At 40.1% G+C, this 20,540-nt stretch overlaps 1 protein-coding gene across 1 annotated transcript; it reads left to right on the forward strand.

The window, feature by feature from the left end:
- Nucleotides 1–22: 22 nt before the first annotated feature.
- Nucleotides 23–13,808, forward strand: LOC138007919 (WD repeat domain phosphoinositide-interacting protein 4-like). The gene is made up of 11 exons (XM_068855043.1): nt 23–136; nt 377–451; nt 2,618–2,722; nt 3,029–3,116; nt 3,524–3,618; nt 5,585–5,664; nt 6,872–6,994; nt 8,274–8,359; nt 8,433–8,534; nt 9,878–9,996; nt 12,887–13,808. Exons 1-11 carry the CDS (start codon nt 88–90, stop codon nt 12,997–12,999), a joined length of 1,035 nt encoding a protein of 344 aa, XP_068711144.1. The 5' UTR covers nt 23–87; the 3' UTR covers nt 13,000–13,808.
- The last annotated feature ends 6,732 nt before the right edge of the window (nt 13,809–20,540 follow it).

The following is a 20,540-nucleotide window of genomic DNA, read 5'->3' on the forward strand; positions in this document are numbered from 1 at the left end:
TTTAGCATCTTAATGCCAGGTTACACAGCATAACATTCACAACACACAATTTCTGTTTGGCAGCAAATTATTTTTTCCAGAGAAAAAATGACTCGAAGGAACGAAGTGTTTCATATAGACTTCAATCAAGATCAAGGTAAAACCCACAAGAATTCTCTTGGTCGCTTATAGTGCTTCTTTGCTCTTTTAGGCAAGCCTATCATAATTTTTCTGTCATTCATTCGAGACTTTTTAGGTGTAAGCTTAAATTTGTTAATTCTTTTGTACAACGTTTACCGAAAAATGTAGACGACAAACGTTCTTTTCTTTATGATGGTAAATGAAATGAATATGAAATGATTCGGTAACTGCACTGATTTTTCAATTTCCAATCAAGGTTGTTTTTCCTGCACCATGGAGGGTGGGTTTCGGATTTATAATGTGGAACCTTTATCAGAAAAGGCCCGTGTTGGTAAGTTCCTCTACGTAGTATATAGTACAATGTATATTATGTCTAAAATAAAATACTTCCTCTCATCTCTTGCGATTGCACTGGTTCTTGTTTCAACCGATTGTTTGATAATCCCTGCCAACCATATTCATGGTGATGGTTGGCTCATTTTTGACACAGATTGAGAAACTGAGAATTACGAGGGGGTCCTTCTTAACTACAGGCCCCGTTACTATGTAAACTGCCATCGGACATTTCTCAGGTTCTAGAACAAATAATAATAATAATAATAATAATAATAATAATAATGATAATGATAATGATAATGATAATGATAATGATAATGATAATGATAATGATAATGATAATGATAATGATAATGATAATGATAATGATAATGATAATGATAATGATAATGATAATGATAATGATAATGATAATGATAATGATAATGATAATGATAATGATAATGATAATGATAATGATAATGATAATGATAATGATAATGATAATGATAATGATAATGATAATGATAATGATAATGATAATGATAATGATAATGATAATGATAATGATAATAATAATAATAATAATAATGATAATAATAATGAGTCCTTATTTCATCAAAAGATAAAACTGCATATCTTATGTTACAATAGTATGGAAGATACATGTAAAAGCTATGATAAAAATATCTACATATATATAAATATTAAAAAAGTATGTCATTACAATAAATGGAGCTTAAAAATCAACCTATTTACAAAGGTGTTCATAAAACGCTCTGTATTAATTTTCGGCATGCGCAGCCTTTTTTCCTAAGATTATGTACATAAGTCTTCTGGACAGGAATGATATCTTTCAGTGGGTGGCAATCCGTTGATATTAATTTCTTTAAAATGTTTCGGTCTTGTTTATTTAAAAGGCTCTTGATAAAAACTGGAAATGAAATGAAACAGAGTTTATGGCATCGGTCTAAAATATTTTGTACATCCGTAAGATTAGACTCCGATGCCCAATAGACTGAAAGTGCATAGCTAAAATTGGGTAAAACAATAGATATAAAAAGTGATCTATCTCTGCGTGAGAGTAGTGTTCCTGTCTTAGTGTTCCAAGGTAGGACATGTAAACACTTGTTTGCTTTGACAAGCTTGGTTCTTACATGCTCATTATATTTCCCATCACTCTGTAGAGTTACTCCTTATAATAAAACAAAGCTATTACATTGAGGAATGTTGTTAATGGGAACGGCAATAAATAACCTCTTGCATGGCCATGTATGGTTTATTGCATTGGCGAACACTCTCAGTTAATGAATGTTGACCATATTTGGTGAAGTTACTTGACCACAACAGACCCTAAAACTAATGCAAGGTACATTTTAAACGTGCCTGGCTCTTTTGCCTCGTTGTTTCCTCGGACAAATGCAAGAAACTTTGTTGCTCAGTGTCACTCTCCACCCAGGTGTCTAAATGGGTCCTGGGTCTAGGTGCTGGGACATACTGCTGGGGGTTTACAACCCTGTAATGAACTGGCATTATATAACTTGTCCAGGGGGCAGGATGAGGAAGCAAGACTCTTGTTAACAAATGCATCACTAAATGGAGGTTGGGTACCTGGAGGGTTTCCTCTGGAGGCCAGACAGCCAGCCTGCCCCTTGACTGAGTAATATTCCCATGGCCAGCAATCCCTGCAACCCAGCCAAGAGCCCCCATGCCAGGCATCCAGGCACCCATTATTTACACTGGTAAACAGAGGAGGTAGGGAGGGGGGGGGGGGGGGGGGGTGGGAGAGAAGCAAAAACCCAACTGGACAACCACCCCACAAAGTGGCTGGCAAAATGTCTGATGAATTGACGTGTGGTTTAAAGCAACTGAATGAGCCTGTGCCTGTGCCATTTAACACTGCTGACCACTCTTAGATGATCGACTGGCCCGGACCACTACCGCTTGAGAAAGTTCAATCAAAGGATAAGTCTTTGTTAAACTGTATTTAACTTTATGCTGCAGAAACCAGGAGTTATAAGCTCCAGCTGTATGAGCCTGAATGGCTTACATGTGACTTACCGGTATTTATTTATGAAAGAAGCAATGATTTTCCCTGATCCCATGAAAGCATTCATAATGCTATGTGTGTTTGATTTACCATTTGCTCAAATGGATGGTTGCTTGTCACTTGTCTTTGCAGATTTGAATGAGCCGTGTCAAATCTCTCGGACTCACATGTTACATAGATGCAATTTAATTGTCATTGTAGGAACTGGTCCAGGAGCAAAGTTTTTCAATGACAAAGGTAATATTACAGTAACTGTACTGGTCAGTGCTAAATGTGAGTTGGATGCTGATAATAATACCTTGGAAGTATATGTTTGTATTTGATGAGAGCTTTTTGCCCACCTTTTTCTATGGAAAAATGATGAAGGTTAAGTCTTCTGCATTTGTTCCTTGATATTTTCACAGTCAACTTAAGGAAGGAATTTGTTTGCTAATAAAGTTCCCTAAACCATTGCTGATTATATAAATATCTTACCCTTAATATTGTTATTTCATTTTTTTTAAATTTATGATAATACCAGCCCTAGTTTATGCTTTATTTTAGTTTATATCTGGGACGATGTGCTTAAAAAACTCGTATTGGAACTCTCATTTGGATGTCCAGTTATGAGTGTCAAGATGCGAAGAGACAAGTAAGAATTTGACGATAATTTATCTTTGCAGAAGATTTTTGGTTGAAATTGTTGAATCTTTTGTTTTTTTTATAAGACCACCTTTGTGGTGACAATTAATGAACAACCTCATTGGTTTCATTAATGGCTGAGTGACTATTAGCAAATGACATGGTAATTTTATATAATATTATAGTTTTTGTGATTATTATGTTGTGGTCCTCTCCAGCATGTGATTAGGTATAATGTACTTATTCATTAGTTATTATTATTATTATTATTATTATTATTATTATTATTATTATTATTATTATTATTATTATTATTATTATTATTATTATTATTGGCATTATATGATAGGTACCTTGCAATGGAAATTATTGAAAATGGAATATTTTCTGGAAATGTTCATAGCTTTTGTTTTATAGGCTTTTTGTGGTTCTCAAAACAAGAATTCAGGTGTTTTCATTCCCACAAGACCCAAAATCACTCTTTTACTTTGACACAAAAGAAAACCCTAAAGGTAAGTACTACCGTAACGATAAAACCACAATTACATTGCCAGAGTGATTGTTGTGATGGCTAAAGAACAGTCAGTACCAAGAAACTTTAGTCATGTCTGAGCACTGCTGGTGCAAAATGGCATTATACAATACATATATGTTATTCACCGACCAAGGCTGGTGAATAACATTTTTATTTATTTCTAAATTATATTTTTAGAAGGTAGGAGAAACTATTAAGAAAAACTGGAAAAGTCATGTTTTTATTTTACACATTGTCTCATCAACGTGTCAACAAATGTACAATAAAATGAATTGGTCAGGAATATTTTTACAATGTGAAGTTTCGCTTTCAAAAGTTGAACAATAACACTGCTCTATTGCAAAAAACAATTAAGACAAAATAATTAAAACTTCGCTCTTTCAATTCACTTCTTCACTCTGCGCTTAGCGTAGTTGGTTACCATGACCGTGGTCAGGAGATAGGAAAATACTGCCCGGTCCCGGAACCAATCAGATTGCAGGATTCTCAGGATACCGCCCGCTCACGATCAAAGAAATAAATAAAATACAATACAATACATACTTAATTGACCGCTCCCCATAGGGGCTTTTCAGGGCCAATGATACACAATCAACGAAACGATGGAACAGAACAACAATTATAATAACTGTTAAGAATCCCAACCGGCCGGAGGCAAACCAGTTGGCTCTTTACAATTAGTGCAGCTGGGAATTTGAACCAGGGACTACCAAGTACAAATTCAGAGAGTGGTCAGAGCGGGTCTTGAACCCGGGATCTCCGGATCTCAAGGCCAGCACCCTAACCACTGGGCCACACTGCCTCCTATTATCTTGGAAGCTTGAAGATTTTTTCCCAACTGAAGGTATGAGAAAAGGCAGTGGTTTAATGATGGATATAAAATACCCCTGGTGACATGAGCTGAGATCCTCAGTTCCATGCAGGAAATCAGGTCAGATTTTGAAATGGTCCTGTGATTGGACATTTATACGTCAGATGGTTATGATGTAAAGGACCCTCCAATTGGGTAAATTGAAAAACTGGTACCAAGTAAACAGCCACTGACATGGAAGTTGCTAATTTTTTTGTTTCTCAAAGTTCTGTCTGCCATGCTTTCAATTATTTTTTCAAAATAAATTTGAGAACCAAAGAAGCTTTCCCGAAGTATGTCCTTCACAATGATGTGTTTACAGTATTTGTTTGCCTTCAACTGGACATTGTTATATCAGACAACAAAGTGATGCACACATGATCATAACTGATCGAGTCACCTTGCTGAATCAGTTTAGGGCAATGTTTACACAAACGCAGTTTCATTTGTAACTGCATCGTTTTGATGCGGTTATGCCTTCTGTCTATACGACACCGATCGAGGCTGTTACCAAAACCGGGTCAATTTGAAAATGCTGGCAAAAGTGGAGCATTTTCAAATCATACGGTTTGATCTTTCGTGTAAACGGCGAACGGTAGCGATTTGAATATGGTTACTATTTTGGGACGAAATTTGCATTGTGCGATTTAAAGTGGTGAATTTCGCAGGTAGTACAGCGCTCTCATATACCATCATGACATGGATTTTCTGGTGAAAACGATTCCATGTACATGTAAACACTTCCAAACTGTATTGATTTAGATGCAGTTTCGAAGTCTTGAAACCGTGTTGATGTGATACCGCATTGGTGTAAATGCTGTCTAAGAGATTAGCCCATTGACCCCTGAACCCCCACCCCCCCCCCCCCCCAACATTGACAAGTAAAATAATGTGGCATTTAGACAGAGTAAAATCTATTAATTAAGGCTCACGCTCAGGGGTCAATGGGTAAAGCCATTACCAAGAAGTCTGGAAAAAGTCCAGGCTTGAAACAGCTTCTCTACAAATGATCTTACTAACATAAATTTATAAATTACTTCCCAGTATGCTGGTCTTTTGTTTCACCATTGATGGATCTCTTTACACCATACAGGTCTCTGTGAAGTATGCCCCAGTACTGAGAGACCGTTGATGGTTTTTCCTTCAAAGAAATGTGGCAGCATACAACTTGTGGTATGCAACAAGCAGCTTTTAGACTAGAGAGATTAGAGCTTAAGTTTTCCACGTACTTAAGGACGGTGTCTACTATAATATTATTGTTATTGTGCATACGTTCTGCGCATCTCCAGATACTTGGATTTCCTATCGGTGATGCTTACTAATACAGTGATATTTTTGCACGGTTTAAAATTATGCAGAGAAAGTAGATCTTAGCAAGTACTCTTGGTATCCAAAAAGAAAATTGGGGGTAACCATGCATTCTGTAGACTGAGATACAGTATAATTGAGCTTCAATTTGAGAAGGAACGCCATACATTGCTTTGTCTTTTAGAGCTTTTTACAAATATTGTTCATGAATTATCATTGAAAAAATTATGCGTGGTTACCCCCAATTTTCTTTTTGGATTTCAATAACACTTGTTAAGATCTACCTTTCCTGCATAATCATAAATCGGGGCAAAAATACCTTTGAATTAGTAGGCACCATCCTTAACCTTTGACAAAATGCACTTGCTCATCACTGGAATCTGTTCGCGTTGTCATACTGGTACCATACTCCAATTTCAGGATCACAATGTGAGGCTCTGTACTCGCTTAATACTTTGTTCTTCGAACAAAGTATAGGATTCAGCTCTGACACTTTTTTTTGGAGGGGGGGGGGGGGGGGCAGTGTTCCAGATAAGAGACAGGTCTCGGGTCAATAACCCAACAAAGAAGGTTTCCTGACCTGACAAATAAAATGCAAATGTTTAGTTAAATATTACAAGTGACTGCGAGGATCATAGCTTCATATCCGCAGTTCATATCCGCTTGCTTGATTTGATATCCACAGTTCATATATGATCCATTTCATATATCATTTCATCATTGACTCATTCCTCACGGGAACATTGGAACCCACAAATGACCAGCTCCCAACGTCATTGGCTTCATAGCTCAGTTGGTTAGAGTGTCGCACCGGTATCGCGAGGTCACGGGTTCAAACCCCATTGAAGTCCTGAAATTTTCAGGCTTCTTTATGCAATTGCAAAAATTGCGTTCATAACTGCGAGGATCATAGCTTCACTTGATTTCATATCCGCAGTTCACATATGATCCATTTCATATATCATTTCATCGTTAAATATTACAGCAACATTAAGTCATGCTGTATCTCTAAAACAAGTTGTGTGACTGAAGCAGTCCATTCCATAGCAATCAATATTTTTTCTTTGTTTAGGACCTAACCAACAGACAGCCAGATACCTCTACAGCACCTTTCACAATCAATGCACACCAAGGAGAATTAGCATGTCTGGCCATCAATCAACAGGGAAGCCAGGTTGCTACAGCCTCTGAGAAGGTGGGACTTATGCAAACATTTTGTTAAATTTTGTTTGGTTATTTTCTTCCACTCACTCGAGTGAACAGGACTGTTTCACATTTAAGCAATAGAGGACGTTTTCTGTGTTTCCATAGCCTCATCTAAACACGAGGGGGAGTTGGGAGAATTCAAGACAGTTATGCAAACCCGAAATGCAGTCGAGGGTTTGCATAACTGTCCCTCTTTGCATAGCTGCCCCTCGACCACAACAGGTACCTCACTTGTGGTGTTAATCCTTAATACTTTAGTCTTCACCTTGTTAATCTTCAGACCCAGTTTAGCCAATTCCTCTGCTAGCCTTGAGGTTTTGTCCACTGTATACAGTGGACCCCAGTTTCTATTTGGCTTGAAATTAATTGGTAGAGCACTGGTCTAAAATTTCAGAAGTCTTAGGTTTAATTCCTGTTCAAGGCTGAATTTTTCAGGTTTTTCTTGCATTAATGTTCATGACTTCAATGACCCAAATCTTGGTCAAATTTTTAAAAATTGAGCAGAAAGTGCAGCTGCCCTAAATTTGTAATTTCATCTGCAAATGGTTAGACTTTCAAATCTTCTTGGGTAACGACTATAAACCATAGGCCCAGTGAACCTTTCCTGTTAATCAACACTGTGGGGTGTTAAAGAACCCGAAGAGTAGACCCTGTTGTTGTGGTCTGTCCGCCTTTTGCATTCATGTATGGGTTGGGTGGGAGGGTGGGTGAAATATGAAATATGGATTGATAGCGTCTGCTAGAGGTGCCTTTACAAGCTGACGTCTGGTCCCACCCCAGAGAAAGAATTGTAAACCACCGAGAGACTGTGAGTGCATTATATAAACCATAACCATTACTATTACCGTTCTTTTTTGGTGGTTTATGTATTTGCACCCACAAATTTTAGCGTCGAAAACTTTTTTTGCCTTTCTACTTTGAGAACTGGACACACAACTTTTGTAAACAGCATTTATTTGGGGTCAAGAATCAGGGGCCCGTTTCTCGAAAGTCCCGGAACGTTACGGGCCATTTTCGGGTGTCACAAAATTTTCGCTTTGTATCGCAAGAACGAAGAGGGTTTTAAGTCGTCAAACTTCACAGTCATTTTTCTTTTTGTTACCCTGAAAACATGTTAAAAGTCGGCTTTCCACAACAAGCGGTTGACAGTTTCAAAAATGGCTTTTCCGGCCCGAAAAGTTTTCGGGACTTTCTAGAAACGGACCCCAGGTCAATTCTAGAGGGCCTTATAACACATTGTGTCATGGCCCTTTTTGTCTTTGGAATAGGGAACTTTGATTCGTGTATTTGATACACAAACCAAGAATCTGCTTGTGGAATTGCGACGAGGAGCTGATCCAGCAACGCTGTATTGGTGAGTTACAGGTGTCAGAAACGATGAAACCCTTGCAGCAAGAATAACCAATGCTGTTTTTGTTGTCTTACAGCATTAACTTCAGCCATGATTCAGCCTTTCTGTGCGTGTCCAGTGACAAGGGAACAGTCCACATATTTGCTTTGAAGAATACCTCCTTGAATAAACGATCGAGGTTAGTGGTCACGAAGTCAATGCTATTTTGACTTTGACTTTGACGCGTTTAACTCTAGTTCGTAGGTTTTTTTGAGTTTAGGAATTTCCTTATTTGGATGTAACGTAGCTCGTGCATTTTCCCGCGCGTGCAGCTTCTATCTTATTTTTGTCCATATTTGGGCATAAAATTGGTGTCGTAAAATCCCCAGCTTTGTTCCAAGGAAAACAGTTGCAAATTACACGCTTCAAGGTCAGGTGCTTCTGCTATACTATAATGCAAAGATTTAAAGTCATTTGATTTGGTAACGGTCAAATAGCCAACTTCTTTAGTAGTTTTAAATTTCTCAGGCTTTCCGTCTTCTAGCATCCAGTTGTAACCATTACCTTGTCCTATCACAAAAACCAGTCCATAGACTTAATTACCAACCTTAAGGTCCCACATCAAACCGAACATCGCAGCGTAGGTTTCACCAAACGAGTATTTTCTACCCTACGTGAATCCTTCTAGTTGGATCGAGGTTATTAAGGAGAAGTCAGCGTTTTAACATTATCTAACTACCGGTATGACGTTAATGCTGGCCAGATTTTGGAAATTCTGGGGTGGAAAAATCTTGATCACCAGCGAAACATACAAAAGGCCGCCATGCATGGTATTCAAATGCCTACGTGGGTTAGCTGCGGACTATTTAGCATCGACATTTTCTGAACGAAATACAAGCTACAACTCAGAGAACAGACTTAATGCTAGATTGCCACCCTCAAAATTATTTCAAAAATAGTTTTAGTTATAGTGGCGCCACACTGTGGAATGGCCTTTCTTGTGAGGCTAGGTGCGCGGAATCCTTCAGGTCGTTCAAACGCGCAATCGGCAAAGCTCTATAAGGCATGGCATTCACGGAAAGTAGCTTTTTAATATAGTCTGGTTTATAGTTATAGTTATAGTTTTGATCTTTCTGCAAATAGCTGATGAATTGCCCGTGGTTAAATACATAAAGTTTCATTCATTCATTCATTCATTCATTCATTCATTCATTCATTCATTCATTCATTCATTCATTCATTCATTCATTCATTCATTCATTCATTCATTCATTCATTCATTCATTCATTCATTCATTCATTCGTTCGTTCACCTAGTCTAAAGCAATCGTGTTTGACGTTAAGTACGGTTTGCTGGTTCTTATTGGCCACCGTCAGATTAGAGAACAAGGGAAACTACTGACGCAAAATAGTTTTCAGTTGCGAGAATCCGCATTGAGTTTACAAGAGCGCGGGCTCGAAGCGGAATCAAAGTCGCTGTTAGCATGTCACCGGTTTTTCATATTTTGTCAATGATGTTCATTTCGTTGTGTTCTTCGTCAGCCTTGCAAAGATTGGATTTTTGGGTCAATATGTTGAATCTCAGTGGGGCTTAGCCAACTTCACCGTCCCAGCTGAGCGGCCGTGTATCTGCGCCTTCGGATCTGGGAGCTCAGTTGTTGGTGAGTACCGGGGTTGCCATTGCACAATCATTCTCTCTGCTTGTTGCGGAGGAGAGAAAGCAACTGAAGCAATGATCACGGCAACGAGAGCATCATCAAATCCGCGTTACACTGAGCAACGCTTCTGCGACCCTTTTAATCTGACGAAAATGTTTCGGTTTCTCAGGAATGGAACTGCTATGAGGACAAAATATGAATAATTTATCCTTACGGCTTGACGTTTTTCACAAAACTTTAAATTTTGCAGTGGACGGCAAAGAAATTTATTTCAATGTTTAACGCTCGTGCAGCGCGGTCAAAACTATATATCGTGTTTGGTCAGTGAATCTGCAGATTTTTTTGTCGCTTCCGTCCCTTTGCTGTGGTCGTTGCTTAGTTAATGAAGGGCTTAGGGTGTTTAGGGGAAATCTTTAGTTAATCATGAGTTTAAAACTCGAAAATCCTTCACTTACGAAATTATAATACATCTCAAACACGATGATTCTGGGTAAAAACAACCTTTATCCAGGCGATTTGCCATAAACTTGAAAAACGTCGGGCCGACTTTTTTCAAGATTACCCAAAATGCAACCGTTTCAATCTTGCCCATTTCTGTCCATCCATGCTCTTTCCTTTTGCTGTATTTTTTTTATGTTGTTCAACAGTTCTAAGTGGTTATTGCAATGTTTCATTCTACTCTTTGGGCATTTTGGTTGTCACGAAATGACGTCATTTTGCGTGACTTAGCCCCTTTAAGTTCACTAGTTTGGAAAATTTGGTTTGTTTTGTTTGTTTGTTTGTTTTTCAAACGAGTTGATAATAAGGGAATAACATGACTTTTTGAGGGAATATTGTTTATTTGCGCCCGCGCCCGCGTTCGCGCTCGGGCCGCAAATGACACTACAAGGGCAAAAAGGCATGTCATTATCATTATTATCAATAAACAAGGCCAAATCATATCAAGAATGCGAATTTTAATAATACAAGCTAAGTGAATAACGAATTCAAAGTCACTTCAAAATATCATGTAAGTGTTGATTGAACAAGCTATTAGAGAATCAACTCAGTCCAGTGAACTTATTTAAAATTACCGAAAAAATGCGTAAAATCGTCTATAAATAATAGGCATATCACAAAGTTGAAGCAAGAACCAATCAGCTGTAGGGCTGATAATGCATTAGCAGCCCGCTGTCAGTCTTTTGCAGCCCGCTGAGCGTGTGTTTTGAAGAGGCCGATTTTCTATTTGGCCGCGTATATGGTATATTGATAATAATGGTAAATTGAGCACCGTAAGAAAGATTTGCGAGCTTCTTCCGGTGGTTGACAAAACCAAATGTTCGTGTTTAATTAACTCCTCACCGACACAGCAGCACAGTTTCTTTAGGCCCCGTCCATATGTATCCGGATATTTTTGAATCCGCAACTTTTTCTTTCCAGATACGCCTTCCGTCCACAGGTATCCGGCGAATTCGCTGGCGAATCCGGAACTTTTTTAATACTCTCTCCAGCGTGGATATTTTTGAATCCGCTATGAATCCGGAACCGTGTGGACGCTAAATCCGGACTCTTTTTATCCGGATCACGTAACAAGATCGATCCCAGTTCCTTACCGTGCAATCAATTCTCAAGATGGGTGCCGAGGGCAATATTATTTCTTTCCTTCTTGGACTTAATTCAAGAAATATCACGTGTGTGCACTTAAACATAGCTATGAACACGTTGCAGTTCAATTATGCCAAACGGCGCATGCTCTGTTAGCTCTGTTTCCTTGAGGAGTCCTGAGTACTAGAGTGAATCCAGAAACGTTTCGGATACTTGTGGACAGGCAAACTCGATTTGAATACGCTTCGTGTCGATGGGAATATTTTTGCATCCGGAAAGTAAAAGTTGCGGATTCAAAAATACCCGGAAACGTGTGGACGGGGCCTTAGAGGAACCCCTAGATTCACAAGCTACGCGCGAAGCTACGAAGCCCTAGAGACGCATTATCTAGGGACCGTGATTCACTATGAAAAGCACTACAAAAGATAGAAATGATCCTCGCATTTATCTAAGTGTTCAGATAAGCGCGAGGATGGATGTTGTCTTTCGTCTCTAACCCACCATTCAAATATACGTTTCTTTCATTAAAAGCACCGTCGTTTCAAATCCCTGAGACTGCGCAGAAGAGCCGGAATTCTCGAACTTCTTCCAGCCAGAGCACAAAGAAAGAATCCGGGCCTCTGGGGGTAAAAGTTCGAGTGACGGGCTTTCCTTTTTTGCAGCACCTTACTCACGGTGACATTACGCGTTCGAAGGCTGTTCCATACACCTTATTCCAAAAAGGCCACCATTCTAGTATTCTTTTGTTTCCATGCAAATTGGGCCCCATGGCCTCGTTCTAGGTTAAATATTCTTTTGAATTTTACGTTTGAAAGCGAGGCCATAAGGGCCAATTTGCATGGAAACAAAAGAATACAAAAATGGCGGCAATTTTGGAATAAGGTGTACAGCTTCATTCCAGCAATTTGGATTGCCTCTTGAGAGGACTTCTGGGGAGGATCCAGGATTTAGTCTAGAGGTGTTCTGAGAATGTTCCGCCCAACGCGGGCATTTGGGCCGGGGGCTGCCACTTTCCGGTACATTTAGAAATTTCGGTTCTCGGAAACGTAATTTTGAAGGGTGATTGTAGGTTGGTTAATGTCTTAGAAACCATCTTTGGTTTGAGAAATTTCAAACAAGGACCAGACCAAGCTGAAGTAAGCGAGTTTTGTCCATTTAAGTTTTTTTGTCTGAAAAAGGCTAGAAGGGTTCGACCGTAACACCTGAACACTGGGTACGTCCTAGAGTCCCTAGTTTTGAAATAAACGAACATCTTTCGTCTGCAGTGCTTGCTAGTTTAAGTTACATTATTTAGCCTTTCTTCCTACAGCTGTATGTGTTGATGGCACTTATCACAAGTACGTGTTTACCCCAGATGGCAACTGCAACCGGGAGTCTTACGATGTGTTCCTAGACTTAGGAGATGACAACGAATGCTACTGAAAAACACTTACAGCATTTTAAAGCATCCTTCATGTCACGCAGGGATTCAATTTATGCAGAAAATAAGTTACTTCAGAAACGTAAAGAGGTAGATCTATCCTTGTCAAAACAGTGAGAAATGCAGTTATGTCGACGGTGTGGGTCGACGAGGCCTATTTCCCTTTCAAAAACGGTCGTTGCCATTTCTCAGAACGGTCGTTTCCATTTGAAACGGTCGATGCTATTTTTTAGCTCTGAATTACACTCATTAGGTCTAAGAACTCAAAAGGTTGCGGTTAGTGGGAGTTGTGTCTCGCTGGTCATATGAGTTAGGGTTCGGGTTAGGGTTCTGTTTAGGGTGAGGGCTATGAACCCGAGTTCGATTCTTGAAATTTTCTGACTCTTTTTTCCTTTTATTAATGTTTTTTTTTTCCTTTTTTGTCTTAATTTTTGTTAATATTTTTTCTTAGTTGTTTCTTTTAATTATCTTTGAAGTGAAGTGTGTAGTCGACCCGTTATAAATGGCATCGACCGTTTCCAATGGCAACGACCGTTCTGAGAAATGGCAACGACCGTTTACGAAAGGGAAATTTGCGTCGACGAGTATGGAACAATTTTCTAGGTTGATTCGATTCTAAATCTCAGGTGTTCGAATAAGTGTAAATTGCAATTAATCTTCAGGTTTTTTTATGGTACAGGATATTTTAAGAAGTGTATATATACTTTGAATGTATAGCAAGAATTTTGAAAATAAGCTTATGTATATATAAATTTTTAACTTATTTGTCACCAATTTGTGGAGCAATAAATTGATCTTTTCAACCATTGCATTTAAAGTTTTTTTTTCTTTTCAAAATTCTGGTTGTTTGGCTATCTGCTCAAAGTTGAAAATCTCCCAAGAAGAAATTATGTTTGGGTGAGGGTTGCTTTGCTCGCTGTTGTTTAAAAACCCGAAGACGTACTGCTTTTGTTCGAATTCATTCAAGCACGACGTAACTATTAGAGTGTAATGCAAAGTGCTCGTTTTCTATCCATATAGACCATGTGAGCGTTAGCCCTTCTAATGGATCCTTGTAATCATTCAAGCGCGAGTGATGGGAAGATAGGAACTTTATCGTTCTAGCGCTGGAGCACTAATTAGGGACACTGTAAACTGAAATTAACAAATAACGCAAATCAAGTCAAATGTTGGTTTTTTTGAGGAGAGGGGAAACCGGAGTACCCGGAGAAAAACCTCTCGATGCAGAGTAGAGAACCAACAAACTCAACCCACATATACAAAAATTTGGTTTTATCAACGGAGTTGATAATGTAAATTGGCCACCGTACAGAGATTCTAAAAGCTGACGTTTCGAGGACAGTCCGTTTCGAGCGTTAGCCCTTCGTCAGAGCGAATCCAAACGAAGGGCTAACGCTCGAAACGTCAGCTTTTAGAATCTCTGTACGGTGGCCAATTTACATTATCAACTCCGTTGATAAAACCAAATTTTTGTATACTACTTCCCCACCGACGCAGCACCACAGTTTCTTTAGAAACTACCCCTTCAACCCACATATGACGCCGAGTCTGGAAATCGAACCCGGGCCACATTGGTGGGAGGCGAGTGCTCTCACCACTGCGCTATCCCTGTACCCCTTTCTTTTTTTGTTGTCGCGAATGTTGAATGAAATTGAAGCTTTTGGCCTCGTTGTCGGTCTCTGAATGACGTATCCATGTCCGCATCCATAGTAACAACCACGGCTGCAGCCTGGAACTGAATATAACGCCTCCCGTGAAGCTTTGTTGAATCAAATATTGATGTACCCTGCGAGCAGTTGGTTTCTCCTACGCTTCCCGACAGAGAAACCATTGGGAGCAATGGTTAGCTTTTTCGAGTGAACCGGTAAAACGATTAGTAAACTTGTGTCGGCGCTTGCGCATGCGTTCAGCTACGTAACTGCTGCGTTTGGGCGATCCTGCTGTGTAGTGATCAAGGGGACAAATTCCATATATATCCCGCAAAATAAGACGAAGTGATGTCAAATGCATCACCAGGGTGCGACGTACTTCGCACATGCTCGATGGAAAATCTAACGGTTGCTCGCAGTGGTTTCTCTCTCGGGAAGCGTAAGAGAAACCAACTGCTCTCAGGGTAACCTGCGATCAGGCGTTCTTTTCTTTAGGGAGGGTTTCCCGAGATAAAACGTAGGAAAGGAGGGTATGATTTCAGACTACTCGCAGGGTAATGTTGATGATGTGTTGAAACTGTTTTCCCACATCGTTCAACAAAATCGAACAGATGTTTAAGCCGTTTGCCCGGGCCTAATGCCTCTCAGATGAACAATACAATACAATACGATACATACTTAATTGGCCGCTCTCCATAGGGGCTTTTCAGGGCCAATGAAACACAACGAAACGACGGAACAGAACAACAACTGTTAAGAATCCCAACTGGTCGGAGGCAAACCAGTTGGCTATTTACAAGCGCAGCTTGGACTACCAGGATCAAATTCAACGAGTGGTCAGAGCGGGTCTTGAACCCTGGATATCCGAAGCTCGAGGCAAGCGCCCTAACCACTGGGCCACACTGCCTCCTTGAACAACTCACCTTTCAGCCGAGGGATCCATTCAGAATTCTTCTCCGATTTTTGTGAACCTGAATGTCTTGCTGCAAAAAGAAACTACTAATATGTGTTAAGGACGTTCGCGCCAAAGTCTTCCTACGGTGAAATTTTCTTCATTTCTCGCCTGGAGTTAGGCCATAAAGTAATTACTTAAAAAATGAAGAAAAAATTGGAGGTCGCCGACTTTGTTTCAGCTACCTTTTCCAGAGTTTTTCCAACCTCCCGCTCACTTCTCTTTAACGTTTCATGATGATTCGGAAATAAATGTGCTATTCTTTTCCCGTGTGGAATTTTTTCCCCGGCGTTTTTGTCGCCATGTTCTTTTTACTAATGCTTGAAAAATATTTATGAAAGTTAAGTAGACTAGTGCACGACTGATAAAACAACACGAATATCAGTCGTGCAGTAGTCTACTTGACTTTCATAAATATTTTTAAATCAATTTGGACCGATCACGATCTTCTCTGATCCAACGCTGTGCAAGACTTATCGTCCACGGTTTTTGCAGAGGTTTTAAAACCTCAACTTCACTAATACTCGAAGTAATGCGTGACACATTACAGTCGCGTTACCTGCGCAGTAACGTTGCGCACAAACAATTAGCGCGAACGTCCTTAATTAAATTAGCAGTTGAGTAGAGTTTTTGGCTTTGCTCTTCGGGCCCCCAACTAGTTGCCACTCATGAAAACAACACCTGTCAGTTATAAACACCTGTTCTCACTTCTGTATATAATTTGTTTTGAATTTCAACTACTTAACGAAGATGACAGAACTCTCATAATCGAACAGAACATATTTTGATTTTCAAGCTGTTTAAACTTCTTCAAATCGGATCAATAACTGTTTATTTTCGCGAAGCGTTTTTTTCTTTAGCCATGCCCTACGATTGTTTCGAAATTCATTCAGCCAATGAGAACGACATAGCCCGTCGCTTTACTTGTCATTTGAACTTGTAAAGGTATAGACGATTGCCCGGGCAGAAATTCTTTGATGCTTCCAGTCGAGCAAGGAAGAGATTGAGAAGAACAAAAAGATTTCGGATGTAAGCCTCTGCTTTAGAGAGGTGCTTGGAAGTAGCACATCTGAAAAGTAGTAGATGTCGTCCTTCTGAAAAGTGGAACATGACGGTTCACCGTAAACAGATCAACTTTCGGAATCAGAATTTGTCAAGCGCACAGTAATCACTCCGACTACGCTTGCTTCTACGCGTCAAGATAAGCTCCAAGAATTCAGCAGGGAAACTGACGATTAAGCATACGGAAAGTAAAACAGTGCGCAACAAGAATCGTTGGAAGAACTCCAGCGTTTGGAGTGAAGAAATGAAGAACAATTCTAAAGTTGGCAATTATTCTCAGAGAACAGATTCTTACGGAGCACAGTCATCTATGCGCGACGAAAAACAAGCCAATGACAAAGCATTGGACAACGCTCTTCAAAATGTGAAAAGACGAGGGTATTTTAATTCAAAGTTTGATTCCCGCACACCTTTGTCATTGCACCATCCTATCTCCATGGAAACCGAAATCTCGAGTTTACTTTTCAAGGCTAGAGAGGATGAATCCGCAACGGATTTCAAACAAATTCTAAGAGCATTTGAAAAAGCTCGTTCCCCAAGAAATCAGACGGGCTTAAGAAAGCACTTAAACCAGAAAGGAAATGAAACCCTTGGCGAGAAAGCGATTAAGTTGGCGCTTGAAAAAAACACGCAGCCAGAGGCAATAAAGAGACGCACAGAGACGCATTTTTATTCTTCATGTTTTTCCATTTTTGAGCCAAACGTTTTATCAAGCAATGAAGAGGTCGAAGATTCACGCGCACGGAGTTCGCTCGCGTGGAGCAGGTATGTATTTCCGGCTACACTGATGGAGTTTCCTCGGAAGTTTCCTAAGAGCAAGACCGTTATTTCATGTCAACCAGAGCAGAAACGCGAGAGAATAATGAACAGGAAGAAAGATACGTTGAAACCAGCAACATACAGAGATTTCAACAGCTCTGTGCAACGCCAATCATGTGGGCAAAGGACGCCATCCCAAATCTTGTACCCATTACATCACGGACATTGAGGGACTACTCGGACTCTTTGCACCACTGATACATATTCCGGTGCTTTCATGTTGTCACGGTTCGATGGGAACGAGCGTGCAATGTATATTCACTACTTGCACAAATCCCGAAATACACCTCTTTTACCCCCCAACAATCTGCATAAGCATTGTTTTCGACTTCTCTTGGGACATTTTCACGTCCCAGGAGAAATTGCAAACAATGGTTATGCAAAAGTTTTGGGGGGTAATAGAGGTGTATTATGGGATTGTGCAAGTGGTGAATTGTCCAGGATTAGCCTTCTTATCATGCTCGATCCAGTGTAACCAGGACAACATTACATCCTTTTCGGCGGGAAATTGAAAGTTGCTTTAAAGGCCAGGGCAAACGGCCTCAACATTTGCTTCAACATCCGTTGGCCCTATTGTTTTCAAATGCTCTTGGGGACTTTGCATATTCCCAAGAGCATTTGAAAACAATGGCTTATGCAAAATTTGGGGGGCAAACAAAGTGTATTATGGGCAATTCGGAAATAGAGAATTTATGATTTCAGATGACGTTCTCGTTGGCGTTCCCGTCGTCGTTGCCAAAGCTCTCTTAAAGCTCCCTAACGACGCGAATTGACCAAATTTGAGGTTGTGTACGGGACTTGAAAACCTGACGAAACATTTTAGGGTGCGTTCGATTGACCGTATTCCGGAATAGGAATACATGGAATACAAGTTGGAAATCCTTCGTTTTTGCGGAGATTCACATTAAAATTGTCAAACATTTGCTAAAATGCTATTTTAAACATATTTTTATCATCCTTGCAGCTTCGAAACGCGCCAAACATACCGTTTTAATCATCACTCCACGTATTCTTATTCCGGAATAGGGTCAATCGAACGCGCCCTTCCCAAACGACCACACCGTTCATGCCAATTTTATTTCTGCAATGTTGGTACACAATTTTCATTCCGAACAACTTGGGGTTGTAACGAAATTATTATAATAACGGGAAGTAATATTTTTAGACGACGTTCTTGTTGGCGTCGCCGTCTTCCTTACGTAATAAGCTCCCTAATCAAAGACGGCAACGTCATCAAAAACGCGACCAAACAATAGACTTAATTTAATGAGCAAAACAATAGCTCTGCACATGCGCTTTGAAATTTGGTGCATTTCTTTCCCGTTCAGTGCCAATCTGCAACGTGAAATGACCAAACCTCAAGTTCTAAGGAAGATACGAGCACACAACGGCGAATGTTCTATTTTATTTCTTAGGGCGCGTTCGATTGAACCTATTCCGGAGTAAGAATACGTGGAGTGATGATTAAAACGGTATGTTTGGCGCGTTTCGAAGCAGTAGGGATAATAAAAATATGTTTAAAATAGCATTGTAGCAGATGTTTGACAATTTTAATGTGAATCTCCATAAAAACGAAGGATTTCTAACTTATATTCCATGTATTCCTATTCCGGAATACGGTCAATCGAACGAACCCTTAGTTAGATCTTAAGGTCGGCATTCTTAGGCCGCGCTTGCGCATTGACGTTCATCGCTATCTGTTTTGTTTTGCCGGCCGGGACAGCAAAGGATTTACACCAAGTGTGAAACATGTGTAGCTCTGAAATGTCATAAAAGTTAGAAAGTTCAGAAAAGCAAAGTTAGAAAGCCACCTAAGCAAGTTAAACAGTTGCATGCAAGCTTGAAAAAAATCTACCCTTGAACGCAATTCGAGACCACCTGAGCTGTCCCATAGCTTTGATCTTGGGCTGCGACAAGGAGGTCTTTCCGCTTTTGCTTTTGTCCCGGCACCTTTCAGCTATTTTTGGGTGGATTGCGCAAGCCTGCGCAGCAAGCGTTTCTGTTCGACAGAAGAGCTTCGAAACGAGTTTCCGCAAACTGGCCGCGCGGAAGTTGAGGCAAGAGACCCAACCTTCGCGCGGTCAGTTTCGAACAGGACCACTTGCTGCGCAGGCTAGGATTGCGCGGTAATCCACATCTGCCTCTTTGTCTCTTGTACGCCGTTATTTTCCATGCATAATTTTCTCTTCCCCTGTTTGGGCAATTTTAGATTGTGCAAGCTGTTTGACATTAATATTGGTCAGTACTCTTCTTAGCGCAAGCAGTCTTAGATTCGTTTTCAGCGAAATTCTGGTCTGGTACGTAAAGTTCTCTCCCATAGGTTTCTGCTTCCTTTTCTAACTTTCTAATCGAGTGCAATTCCTCTGCTCACAAAAAGTTTCTGCCTCATTATAGTTTTCCAGAAGGACTGAATTTTGTTTCTTATCACGCTTTTATAAATTTGCCACATTTAATCAGTATCGGATACAATCATCAAAAAACTAAATTTGACGCAATTCTTAACTGCATGTGACCAGGGACCCGTTTCTCGAACCCTGCGTGTGTTTGCCAGAGTTGTTCGAATATCCCGACGCGTGACTGACACCAAGTTACATTTGAATTTTTAACACTGCATGCTCAATACGAAATGTCCCAGTCTTGTCCCCGATTCGAGGCCTCTGACAGACCCGATTTTTCTAGGAAGATCGAAAGAAAGTATGCTCCCAGGCTTCAAGAAACGGGCCTATAGTCACAGTCAGTTTAGAACGTCGAATTTAATCCTTGAATTTAGCTCGACATGGCGGTAGCTCGACGTTTGAAACTGAACTAAGCGCTCTTCACATAATTCTCTATCCCGCCCATTCCACCCTCCATGCCATTCCTTACTTTTTTTTCGAGATCATGTGCGTTCCGGGATCATTTGCGGTACAGTTTGGACCCGTACAGATCACTTAAGTTTTATTTCACGATGATTTTGTGGCGAGATGCGCTGATCTTATTCGTGCGTCATATCACCCGATTGTAAGATATATATTTCTAAAATCCCTCGCAACAAAACAAACACGGGCGTGGTTAGTATCCA

This window comes from Montipora foliosa, chromosome 6 (assembly GCF_036669935.1).
Source record: "Montipora foliosa isolate CH-2021 chromosome 6, ASM3666993v2, whole genome shotgun sequence".
NCBI classification, from domain to species: domain Eukaryota; kingdom Metazoa; phylum Cnidaria; class Anthozoa; order Scleractinia; family Acroporidae; genus Montipora; species Montipora foliosa.

Bases quoted from the DNA above. Each gene is read 5' to 3' on its own strand.
- LOC138007919 (XM_068855043.1), top strand. From the start codon at position 88: ATGACTCGAAGGAACGAAGTGTTTCATATAGACTTCAATCAAGATCAA. The intron at 137-376 runs GTAAAACCCACA...TTTCCAATCAAG, and splicing joins AGACTTCAATCAAGATCAAG to GTTGTTTTTCCTGCACCATG. The intron at 6,995-8,273 runs GTGGGACTTATG...TCTTTGGAATAG, and splicing joins TTGCTACAGCCTCTGAGAAG to GGAACTTTGATTCGTGTATT.